General features: G+C 37.4%; 1 protein-coding gene across 1 annotated transcript in view; it reads right to left on the bottom strand.

Annotated features, from left to right (window-relative positions):
• Positions 1 to 9,215: 9,215 nt before the first annotated feature.
• loxl4 (lysyl oxidase-like 4) overlaps positions 9,216 to 13,534 on the bottom strand; it is a 54,530-nt gene continuing 50,211 nt past the window's right edge. The window contains exons 15-16 of the mRNA XM_067386969.1: positions 12,964 to 13,075; positions 9,216 to 12,867 (exon numbers count right to left, since the gene is read on the bottom strand). Of these exons, the coding sequence (XP_067243070.1) occupies positions 12,797 to 12,867; positions 12,964 to 13,075 (183 nt within the window). The 3' untranslated portion in view covers positions 9,216 to 12,796. The remainder of the gene's footprint in view (positions 12,868 to 12,963; positions 13,076 to 13,534) is intronic.

Genomic DNA, 13,534 nt, shown 5'->3' on the forward strand with positions numbered 1-13,534 from the left:
TGACACAAATTAATCACTTCTACAATGACCATTACAATAAAATAAAGAATAAGTTGTAGAACCAACTGCTGTAATGGAACACAGCTCTTTAGTAGGTGCAATTCATTTTTGTGGCTACACGTGTTGAAAAGCTTCAAGCAATAAACCATTTTGCAATACAGTTAAGAGAGAAGCTTTGGTTGTCTGGCTATCACCAGACCAAGCTCAATTTAAAATTGAACATTGGTCTGGGGAGTCTGTATGTATTTTCTACTGCACAAGAGGCGTGATCAACGAGCATTATTCACGCAATTGGATAGTCCTTCAACCAATTAGATCAACGATCCGGGTGACGTACTTTGCAGAGCAACGCGAAAACTCCAGACAGGTTTAGTTTGTATTGGTTTGTAGCATTGATCAGCAGTTTGCAGAAGCAGCAATGGCATTGAGCGATTTTTGCAGGTTGTGCAAAAAAAAACATGAAAGTGAGTGGTATTTACACCCACTCGAGCGATTTGTTTGCTAAACTGAAGAAGTCATTCAGCATCGTCGAGAGGTTAAAAGGAATTGGACTGACGGCCGTGCTTGCCGTCGCTTCTCTATCGTCATCGTGTTATACCCGCCAATAGCGAGCAAGGTGGATAAGCCAGTCTGTGATTGGTTCCCGCAAAAGAGTAATAGAAGCAGTAGAAATGTATGTACAGGTTTCCAGACTGAGTTGCCTGGCGAAATCAAATCGCCGGCAGATCAGGCTGGGTTTACCCAGTCTAAAGCTTTGGTGCTTCATAAACATTTATTCAACCATCACTACCATCCAGTATTGTCAGGCTGCCATTTTCGTCCAGTGATTAGTCACGTGGCATTTATGGATCATGTGATTGGCTCAAAAACACCTGTCTCCAGATAACATTGATTACATCCAAATATGCATTCTTCCCTACTACACTCTTAAAAATTAAGGTTCTTTATTGGCATTGATGGCTCCATGAAAAACCTTTACCATGCATGGAAAATTTCAATTCTTCTTTGTAGCGGAAAAGGTTTTTGTATTAAAACATTCTTTAAATGTTCTTTGTAATGCTATTTCCCATTATCTCAGGGAACTAGGGTTATGTGAGTAACCGTAAATGTTCCATTTAGATACGGTTCACTCACATTGCATCAGTTTGCTGATGCTTATGGGGATCTAATAGCACCGTGCTACAAGTGCAGAACAGAAGCCATTATGCAAGCTGACAAGGAGCCAACAACTCAGACTGTGGTCGGAGCCTGACTACATAGTACATAAGCATTTACACTGACAAGACCCATGTTTGGAGTGCAGGGATGTCCAGGTTGAAAAATCTGATAGATATGGAGAGCGAGGACCAGCCAGCTGCCGCACAGATATCTGCAAAACAGATTCCACTGGACCACACCAAAGAGGAGGCCATACCTCTAGTGGAGAGGGTACTAACCCCTAGGGGGCACAACAAGTCAATGGACTTGTAAGCTAGTGCTATCGCATCCACAATCCATCTGGAAATCCTTTGCTTCGAAAATGGCAGCACTTTAGTGTGGCCTCCAAAGCTGACAAACAGCTGCTCTGACTTCCGAAATCATCTAGAGCACTCAGTATACACTCTAAGGGCCCTGACGAGACGAGAGTGGATGAGGCCCCCCTGAGAAACATAAACACAAGGTTGTGTTTCCCAATCGATTGGCCAGCTACCGAGGTGTGATTTACCGTGATGGCCACCACGAATACTTTAAGCATGGAGGGGGCGCGCCCACTGTCCAGCATCTCCTACAGAAACGTGAGAACTGAAGCAATCTAACATTAAGAGGGGTCTATTTTCCGAGCTAAACACCAGTATAAGAAAACAGACCATTTCTGAGAATAGAGGCGCCTTGTGGAAGGGGCCATCGCCTCTGAGATCGTTCTCATAACTTCCTGGGGAAGGCCTGACAGCTCCTGTCGAGGGGCCAAACATACAGGTTTCACAACTCCAGTTGAAGGTGCCAAATCGCCCCCCCCCCCCCCCCCACCCGGGAGAGAAGGTCACTCCTCAGCCGTATGGACTACAGAGCTGCTGATAGTAGCTGGACCAATTCTGGGACCTAATGCTGGTTCTGCCAGCATGGTGCCACCAGAAGAACTGAACATGCTTCTTCCCAGATCCGACTGATAACCTACGGAGGGCTACAGGAGGGAAGACATAAAGGCGCAGACAAGGCCACTTCTAGGACAGCCTGTCCATTTCCTTCGAGAAGTATATCTGGCAGTGAGAGTTCTCTTCCATCATGAAGAAATCCACATCAGCCTGACCGAAGGTGCGCCATATCCCATTGACCACCTGGGGGTGGAGTCTCGCCACGTGACAACATGTCTGCTCCTACATTTGAGGAGCCCGGCACATGAACTGCCCTCACTGAGCAGAGGTTCTTCTGTACCCATGAGAGAAGATGGTTCACTAGTCTGTGCAGGGGGCAAGACCTGAGACCTCCTTGGTGGTTTATAAAGGCAACCACCATCCTGTTTTCCAAGCAGACCAGGACAAGATGACCCCAGAGTTCCAGCTGGAACTCCCTGAAAGCCAGAAACACCTCTGTCATTCCTAGGTGGTTAATGTGCCAACTCAACAAAGGGTTTGCTCATGAGCCGAAGGCTGTTCTGCCATCGCACAGGGCGCCTCAGCCCATTTTGGAGGCGACCACTGTTCTCTTGGAAATCGAGCACAGCATTACCCCTACTTGGTAAATCAGGGTGATTTCCAAGGAACCAAGGCTTTGATGCAGCCGTGGGTCACCTCGAGAGTGTGACGGCATGTCCACCATGCCCGAGACAGGACACGGGCCTTTAACCAGAGCTTGAGTAGTCGCATGTTGAGCAGGCCAATCGGAATGACTGAGGAAACTGCCGCCATGAGACCCAGCAGCTTCTGAAACCTCTTGAGGGGGTGAAGAGACCTCACTTTGAATGAGGTCCCCATGCTGCTGATTTTCAAGGCACACTCCTGTGAGAGCCAAGCCAGGAATGAAATTCGTTGGCTTGGGAGCAGCAAGCTATTGACCCTGAAGCCCAGGTCTTTCAGATGGCTGAGAAGCAGGGATCTCTCCCCACCCCAAATCTCAAGAATGGTCTGTGATGGGGGGCTATGTGGATATGAAAGTAGGCATCTTTCAGATCTACTGATATAAACCAATCCCGGGGAGAATTTGCGCAAGGATTTGTTTCATAGTAAACATTCTGAAAGGCCGTCTCATGAAGGCGCAATTCAGACATCTTAGATCGAGGATGGGCCTGGGACCACCATCCTTCTTGGGGACGAGGAAGTAGTGGCTGTAAAAGCCTGACTCGCTGCGTTCTATGGGAACTTTCTCCACAGCGCCTTTTTCCAGCAGAGACTGAACCTCGGCTCTGAGAACTGTCATCTGAGACCAAAGTGTGAATCACGCCCATGAAGCGGGGCAGTCTGTGAACAGCGTCTCTTACAGCATTGAGAGAAGGAAGAATCCTCGTTGAGAATGTTAAAATTTTGTTTGGTTCACTATGACAGCGAGATGGGGCCCAGAACTGGCAACAAACACATTTTCACATTCACATTGTTTCCAGCGCCCTGAACTGAAGGGGGACTGGAAGACAGGCCCACTTTGAGGGTGGTCGAGCCTCGGAGATCGCTGAATCAGCTTGCTTGCTGAAGCATTATTGTTCCGCTGTGAGCAGCAAGAGATGATATTCGCTCTGAAGGAGAAAGATTCTTATGATATGGCATTTTTGCTTGGCTTATATAGGCAGTCAACCCTACCCGTTTTGGTGGGCTGAAATGGCATTTGTCTATGCAGATGCACAGACATGAACCAATCAGGCTTCAGGATTCTGCGAAAATGGAAACGTCAAAACCTGGAAGACTAATTTACCACTGGTTCCCTCAAGATTTTAGTATGGGGTTTTATAATGGAGGTTTTCAATTTATCAGTAAAATAAGGTCTGTGGTAAACATAACTTGACGATACTTTGACATTGCTCCCACGATGCCCACTTTTTACGAGCGCGCACTGGAGCAAGCTCCGCAGCAGACTTCTAATCAACGGTCAAAGCAGCATTACAGTGTGGACTCCTAGGAAGACTGTTTGTGTTAGACTGTTAGAGTGTTTAGGGTGCCATTTGGGACAGGGCCATTATAGATCTTTTACAGACGTCTCTACTTTCTCATACCTCCTGCTGGATCTTAAATAGTGTTAACACAAAATTGACCTAGTTATACTAACAATGCTGGTTATTAGCACATCTTCAGGATTCAGGATTTGCACATACTATCCCATAATCCCTCTGCCGTGTCAGTCTTTGGAGCTCTCAGATGAAGCCTCCTGGCTTGTCTCTGTGGCATGGGCAGAAAAAGGCTCTGTCCCGATTCCACCCTATAATCAGCGTTTTTAACAGCTCTCATTTTCTGCTGTATATATAACTGTAATTGTCAGGCAATACTCCCATGGCAATGCATATGTTCTGTCGTTTGCAGTACATTTCAGAGCATAACTGTAAGGAACCAGACAAATTTACTGAAAAACACACACACACATATAACACAAAACCTGCATACAGTATGACTAAATCCTGTAATTTGAATATGTTTGTAGAGGAAAATGAAATAAGAGTAAATGAGTAAATATAATTTTAAAAGATAATTCAATGTTAAATGTCAAACAGTACATATGAATAAAGAAGACAAAATTAGCCAAAACATGACACTTAAATACTGGACCAAAACATTTTCTTTATACTGCAATGATTTTGCCAGATTTTTAAAAATGTATTCATGAATATCATGTGGTCTGAAGACTGATGGTTTCAGGGGTAGTGAGTGGTAATGTTATGTTATAATTTTGATAAATTGTAGTAGAATAAACTAATTTCAAAGTAGAATTTTCAAAATAAAAGCAGATAAAATTGTGCAAAACTGTGACATTTTGTCCCATTTCTAAAAAGTTATCAGAATTTTTATTATCATTAATAAAAAGATTAATAAAGATTGTGATGCAAAGAGTGTATTTAAGAAAGTATTTAAATGTGCATTTTTTGTGGTAAATCTGCCTATAATAGAGCTATAATGGTAACACTTTACAATAACAGTACATTAATAACCATGAACTAATGCCTAAATTAATAGTTACTTCCACATGATTAGATAAGATATGAACTAATCATGAACTAATGAAAAATGATCCTTAACTACGACAGGAGTCATAAGGATTCATGCATGAAAACAGCAGCCTTAACTACGCATTAATACATGTTTGATAATTAATGCATTAATTAACATTTAGGGGTAAACTAAATAAATCAGCCTCCATAAGAGTAAACAAGAAGTACTCTGAATTTGAATTAAACGTGATTTAATACTGTCATAATTTACACTGTAATATCATAATCTGCCATCTGCAGCTTTGTGACAAATAATTGCAATGGCACATGATTATTTAGCCATTAATTACATAGATCTGTCTAATCAAATGTGGAAAATAGACTAACTACCACTAATAAATTTAATTTGATCTAAACTGTTTTCTGATTTTTACAGTTCATTTATATTTAGTCATAGATTCCCGGAACTAAAGTATGTAGGGTTTGTTTCTGGCGGGACACTCATTAGTGGCGCACGCTAGGTGTTCTCTTGGCGCGTTTGTTGTGTTGCTGGCATTTTAAACTAATAAATGTTGACTGCTTTGGTAAGCCGAATTAATAATTAAAGACATATTTACATGTATGTTTTATTGGGATTTTCAGGAGGTTATGTGCAGTTATTTACTGTATTTGTATTTTTGTCATTTAAATGTATATGCTTTGATTAGCATTAGCTTGTGGACATGCGCTATTTTACATGTAAATGTACCTTATGTGTGTCTTTACAGGTATGTTTATGGCTTGCTTTCAAGTTCATATATGTTTAATTATATAAATAAAAATAAAATACAAATACTTTTTATTTTAGTTTTTTTGTACAGAAACAGAAACACAGAAACTGTTTAGGATGTAAAGGAATAAGGATGGCACTCTATAGTATTTATTCATATATTAGTTAATGATGTGTGATATGTGCATCATGTCATGACTTTACTTGAGGGGGCACAATCATAATTAATTCACTGTTAACTACTTACCAAATTCAGCTCATGATTATCATTAACTTACTATCAAACACACATGTACTAACAGTATTCAGCCCAGTTAAGTGATGTTGTGTGACTTTTCAAAAAGTCAGAGAATGGAGGTACAGTATGATCACGGCCTGCGTCTGGATGGAGAGTGATCTTCTGAATCTGATACCAGCAAACGCTCCCTTACCTTAGTTCATGTTTCCTGTTTGGTTATTTTTTGGGAACCGATTCCTCAGGAACTGATATAAGTCACAGTAGTTTTGTTTGATAGGAAAGAATATCACAAAACAGATTGACCTTTTAAGATAAATAGTGTATTTAGTATTTTATATGTTTGATAAGGAGGATAAGTGAAAATAATTACAAACTAATCCTGTGCCTTTCAGTGATGTTTATAATGAAGCTGCTGATGTCAGTAGTTTAAATTCTGACAATATTAAATTGTTTAAATTTATTTCAAAGTCCAAATATGTATTATTCCTTCTTATAGAGACTGTTTGATTTAGTTTACCCTAAATGTTAATTAATGCATTAATTATCAAACATGTATTAACGCATAGTTAAGGCTTCTGTTTTCATGCATGAATCCCTATGACTCCTGTCGTAGTTAAGGATCACTCTTCATTAGTTCATATCTTAACTAATCATGAGTTCATGTTGAAGTAACTATTAATTCAGGTATTAGTTCATGGTTATTCATGTACTGTTATTGTAAAGTGTTACCGCTATAATTGTAAGTGTATACTAATATAATTAGAATTATTTTTGTAAGGCCTGTTTCTTAGCTTTTCCTGACACACTTTCATAAGGATTTAACAAAATAACTTGGGCTTCATAAACAAGTCTTAAACTGAATGTATAACAGCTAGTAATGCATTTGTTTTATTGCTTTCCTCTGCAATACAACAGTTCCTTCCCAGTGAACATAACAAAGCCATACAAAATAAATGACTGTGGAACTGCCTGACACTCTCATAAAAGTGTCACACATCTGTTGATCAAATATAATGTGTGACCTTCTTGTGCCATGTGCAGAATGGACAAATGCATTGATATGAGGGTTGGACTGTGTCTTGTGAGTGTGTAATGCTTTCAATTAGAGACATACTGAATGTGCACAATGTCCTGGCTGGCAGTTACAACTTTGGACGAGCATTTTCCAGAGCTCTTACCAGAACTAGGTGACCCTTCAGTAGTTGGTGACGTCACTTTGTAAAGAAACATGCATGCATATAGAATGAACCAGTAATATGCATGCACATAACATCACAGTTTTCACAAATTCGTGTTTTTGTAGTTTACATGGAGACAATAACAGTATCATTTTCAAAAACATCCACTTTGAAAACTATTTTCAAAAGTTTGCATTCAGGCCTTTCAAAACGCTGTTGTCCTGTAAATAAATGGCCAAAACGCATTTTTTTTTTTTTTTTTAATTTTTTGTTGAAAATGGTGTTGTGTAAATGGGCTGATACCGTTATCATCTTTGTGTAAACTACAAAATGTGAATTTGTGAAAACGATGATGTCATGCGCATTACGTGTTTAGCGCAGCGTTTTTTAACTAAAGTACGTGACAACTAATGGCCTGGCATGCATAATACAGCGTTTTCAGTCATTTTGTGGATCCGTTTTGACAACGTTGCCGTCTGTACGTGAAAATACACAAAGGAAAAGCTTTTCCATTTGTAGTATATCATCGTAAACGTAAGAGTGACACAGTTTCACTATTTTCTTTATGTACTAAAAAGGGAATCATACAGGCTTATGACAGAGTGGCTTTTGAAAAAGAAACATTTACACTACCGTTCAAACATTTTGGATCTGTAAGACTTTTTAATGATTTTGAAAGTCTTTTATGCTCACCATGGCTGCATTTATTTGATCAAAAATACAGTAACAACAATAATATTCTGTAAAATTATTATAATTTAAAATAACTGTTTTCCATTTGGATATATTTTAAAATGTAATTTATTTCTGTGTTAAAGCTGAATTTCCAGCATCATTACTCCAGTCTTCAGTGTCACCTGATCCTTCAGAAATCATTCTAATATGATGATTTGCTGCTTAAGAAAAATGTCTTATCAATGTTGAAAAAACTGAGACACATTTTTTATGGATTCTTTAATGAATAGAAAGTTCAAAAGAAGTGCGTTTATTTGAAATATAAATCTTGTGTAACATTATAAATGTATTTACTGTCACTTTTGATCAATTTAATGCATCCTTGCTAAACAAAAGTATTAATTTCTTTCAAAAAAAAAAAAATTACTGACCCCAAATTTTGAATGGTAGTTTTTATTATTATTGTTATATCACTAATTATATAATAGATACAGAGTTTATATAATTACAACTACAATATAATTAGAAAGTATGAGTATTACTAAATGTTAATTTGCTTTGTCAAATGCTTCCATATATGCCATGCCTTTTTTTTTTTTGCCTTTGCTAAAACTGATTTTTTTTTCTTTTTTTTCCTCATCTGAGCAGCCACTTGAATTTATTACATTTATCTTTATTTGGTATGAAAACAAAAACACAGACTTTCACAAACACACATTTATTGATAATGAAGTCCTTGTGCAATGGATCATGGTACACAGTGAGCAGAAAAAAAAAAAAAAGAGTATTGGCAGCTAAATGAGACCTTATACGCCATATTTATTCACATTTGAGATCAGTTGTTTCCATTGACTACTGTAATACCCATCACAAAACAGTAACAGGAGTTTTACATCACGTTGGAGCTTCTGGAATGATTTTGGTATTACTTTCCCATTTATTTGTGTCCTGCTGTGTCCAAGTGATCTTACAAATAATCTTAAACACAAATATTTCATCCCTGAGAGTATTGCAAATTATAATAAGAGCTTAAACTCTCAACAACTCCATGAAAAACTCCCAGAACAGTGCAAAATTAGCACCAAAAGATAATTTATATATATATATATATATATATATATATATATATATATATATATATATATATATATGAAGTTTGCTGTGATTTATGGACTGAAATCAATTTATGCACGAATAATATTAAGAACATACAGTAACATGCAAATCATAAATAAACGTAGAGGTGAAATAACAGATCAAGAGTAACAGGTGAAAGTAAAGGTACACAACAGAGAGACAGAATAAGTCATATTTGTGATCTTACAAAAACAGTATATCATGGAAAATGTAAAGTACATAAGTTGATGTAAATAATATCTAGGCACAGAAATGGGCAGATGATTCACTTAAGAAAAATCACTCATGTGTATGAAATCAACCGTTATGGATTACACTTTATGATAAATAACATGAGGTTTTAAGATAAACAGTAGGAACAAATTACATATCAGTTCAATACATGCACAATAACCATTGTTAAACAGCATATTGTACTGTGCAAATAATTACAAACATAAAGACTGATACAGTACAGCTGAAAAAAAAATATGACTTTTTGGATTTATAGACTACTTTAAGACTTATGTAATGCTCTGGCCCATAAATATTATTCCTTGAGTTCAAGCTAGATTTGAACTCATCACTAAATGCTGTAGTGATGTAGTGCTGTAGCTTTTTTCAGGACATTGTAACAACATACTCCTTTATACTCATAGATGTTAAAAAAAGCTTTAAGTACACTCTAGACTAAGAAAACAAGTTCCATTCATCCACAAATCAAAGCTCCAAGATGTTAAATGAATATTAAAGCAGTCAACCATTTAGCAAGCATTGATTAATACTATGAACTGTCAAACTAGTAAAACTCTCATCCAGAACACGTGTTTAACGATGTTTTAAATAAATAAATCTTCAGCATATACAACATCCTTTGTTATCTTTTAGGATTCAGGAAAGTCACAGAAAAAAGATGAAAAGGTCTATCAAAAATGGAATGAAGGCATAAATACAAACAAACAAACAAACAGAAGTGTGTGTTTAAAGAGGGTAGTGAAATACTGACAGTCCATCAATAAAGTGCATGACTCAAACAAAAGAACTGAAGCTAGATATAAAACGCAAAAACGAACAGAAATAGTGAACAAACTGCATTTGGATGTCATATAAAATAGATCATATTGGTAATATTAAATACCACTGACTCACTCTGCTTTGCTTCTTTTTTGTGTTTTTTTTCTTTTCTTTTTTTTTGTGTGGGGGGGTAAATATAATGAAAAATTAAACATTTTTGTTTTACTTTATAACAACATTTATTATATTATTATTCTATAATGTCACAAAATAAATATATGTAGACAACAACAACAACAAAAAATAATAATAAATTGTTATTTACTAATGCTAGTCTTATGGTCCCAAGAACTATAAATTTTGCATGATGTTTTATTTTAATCAGCTGATAAGGATAAACAATCGCAACGTAGCCTCTGAAAACAATGTCCCAGTTTCTCAATGGATATTATTTAAAGGATCAGTTCACCCAAAAATACAAATTCTGACTTCATTTACTAACTCCAAACTCATATGACTGACTTTCTTCTTTGGAACACAAAGGTGGATTTTTGAGAAATATCCTAGCCACTCTTTTCAGTATAATGAAAGTAAAAAAGACTGGCTATCAAGCTTCAAAATGACAAATAATACTCTATAAAAGATTCATGGAGTATACTCCATGTGTTCTGATGCAAAGTGTGTCAAGAACAGACTGAAAATTAAGCTATTATTCAATTAAAATGTTGACATCTGGGACTGCAACTGGGAGGGAAAGAACCTCAAATACAAAAGACTCAAAGAATATAACATTTTAAGGTGAACTAATCCTAAAGTTATATTTCTTTTGGTTGATTTCCAAACATCTGCTAGACTAAATTCAATTCCATGGAGAAAACCATTTAAATGAGTCATGACATGAGAAATCAAATTTGCCTTGATCTTGACATATACGAGTACTTTGTACCATTAAAAGATCAGTTTCATAGTTTAAAATGTCCATTTATTTAATCAAGCTACAAAAATGGCTCGTTTGGATAATGTGGGATTTGTGATGTTACACTGGCATGCCTGCTCCAGCGCAAGACATCGACAAATAGTTTTACATCATCACAGCATAGTCCCCGCCCACTGGCATTCAGTCGCTTAAAGGTTGACAATTGCCCACACTGGATGTTGCGTCGCGCCAAAATCAAAAAGAACCCGTTATAATGACTGACGCTGTCTACACTGGATACAGTATACAGATGCCTGTTCAGTTTCTGACATCTGCTGACAACAGGACAAATGGAAGAGTGAAAGAACGTTTACTTTAACGCAGGGGTCGGCAAGTAAGTTTGCTATGGGGCCAAAAAAAAATTCGCCACTAGTTGGTTGGCCAGAACATAGTCAAAACATAATTGATGAAAAAAAAAAATTGCAACTAGAATTGCCTGTGACAGACTGTTACAGTGTCTTTTGTAACTGGTATTGAGCTGTGTTAAATCCTGTAGTAGGACAGTCATTAACAAAAAGCCACATTTGTGTGGCAGTGTCCGGGTTTTACACTGGATAAATTAATAAAGCAGAGTAGTGACACATAACCTGGCAAGTATCTTCATTCACCAACTTGCAACAAGTTGACAGGGAAAACAGGGCATACAAAGAAGAATGGAAAGACAACTATGTGTTCATCCTACCTAGTTTTGTGAATGCAAAGAAGTTGTCGCTGTTTGCAAAGAATATAATATTAGGGGCCATTCACATGTCGCGTCTAAAAACGAGTGGAAAGCCTGGCCGCGCTGCTTTCTCCTCTTTCCAAAGCGCTTGTGCTCCCATGGTGTCTGTCATTGCTATGCAACTATGAACTGCGCTCTCCAGACAGATCTATTTCAGAACCAGCCGCTATCAAAATAATCTGGCTGCGGGCAAAATATTATTGCTGGAGGGCCAGTTTAGGCCCGCGGGCCGCCTATTGCCGACCACTGCTTTAACGCGTCTAGTTTAAACAGCTCGTTTGCGTCTCTATACAAACTTCAGGTTCAGGTACTTCAGAAAGATCCCAGTGTCGGAAACAAGTGGACGGTTTATTTTAATGGCGTCCTGGATCATGTCAGAGGATTATATGTTTGTTCGTAGCATTTCGTTTTGAAAGTGATGCACAGTGTAATGGAGAGTTTGCAAAGAACCTTTTGTTGACAGATGAAGCAGAAACTGTATTGGATCTGACAGCAGCTACATCACAAACGGTAAGTAAATGATTTCATAATGCTTTGTCTGTAAAAGACAGTTTTATGTGGATAGTGTTTTCAAAACACATACTCATGGGCACTAGCGAGTGGGCGCTGATACTCTTTCCTATGCAATGATGTTAGCAATTCATAACAGTGGCTGTTTACTGACAAGCCTTCAGACAAAGGGTCAGAATAAATAATCGTTTTATATCATTTATACGTTTTTTTGTGTGTGTGCAACAAAACTTTATTAACATTATAAGTGAACCTCAAGGAACAAATTAAAATAATAATAATAATAATAATAATAAAAAAAAAAAAAAAAACATGTCATGACCCCTTTAAAAATGTAGCAGATCTCTTCTACTCAGTGGTGCTACTGCTAGACTCTTCTGAGATCAGTTGAGAATATCTCTCTCTCTCTCTTTCACACAGTTCATTGTCCAAAAAAATCCACATTTCCAGGACCCATTTATGAACATCCTCTCCTCTCACCTCTCTTTACTAGGCTCAGATGAAGTTATTGCTGATCTGACGCTGGTGTTCAAATAAATCCTCAATTTCAGCACTGTAGGCATCACCTGTGAAAGAAAAGTGCATCAAACAGGGAATTTAGATACTAGTGCGCTTAAGCCTGAATGCATGTCGTGGTTCATTCACTGATAAGGGGATCATACCTGCATGGCAGCCATACATAAACACTCTGTGCCCATCATATCTACATCGACAACGCATGACGTTGTTCATAAAGTCTGATTCAGCCATATCCAGGGACGGATTTACCTCAACCTGACAAAACACACACACAAGAATGAAGAGAGCTAGTAATTAGGTCAATTTGTAGGGCAACCCAGAAGGATAATTCATCATGGGTTCCCTCAGGTATTACTAATGGATTTTTTAAAAAGCAGTTTAAGGACTTGTACTTCTACACCTTGTACTTCTGTAAACTCCAGGCAGATTGCAGTTCTGGAAAATGGTGTCAAAGGCATCCTGATTGTTTCACACCTAATCATTCACCTTAATTTATGGCGTTTTTCACTTCCAGCTCTCATTAACAATTATATATCACTTATAAATGATTATATTAAAAAAATATTGGTAGTTATTAAGATTTATGTGGTTTGGAATTGGTAAAATGTGCTTAGAAAAAAAAATATGATCAGAGTATCGACTTAATAATTATTATTATAATTATTATATAACAAATCAAAGAGGAACGGTATTAAATATAGAAGTTGTTTACAA

This window comes from Chanodichthys erythropterus, chromosome 5 (assembly GCF_024489055.1).
Source record: "Chanodichthys erythropterus isolate Z2021 chromosome 5, ASM2448905v1, whole genome shotgun sequence".
NCBI classification, from domain to species: domain Eukaryota; kingdom Metazoa; phylum Chordata; class Actinopteri; order Cypriniformes; family Xenocyprididae; genus Chanodichthys; species Chanodichthys erythropterus.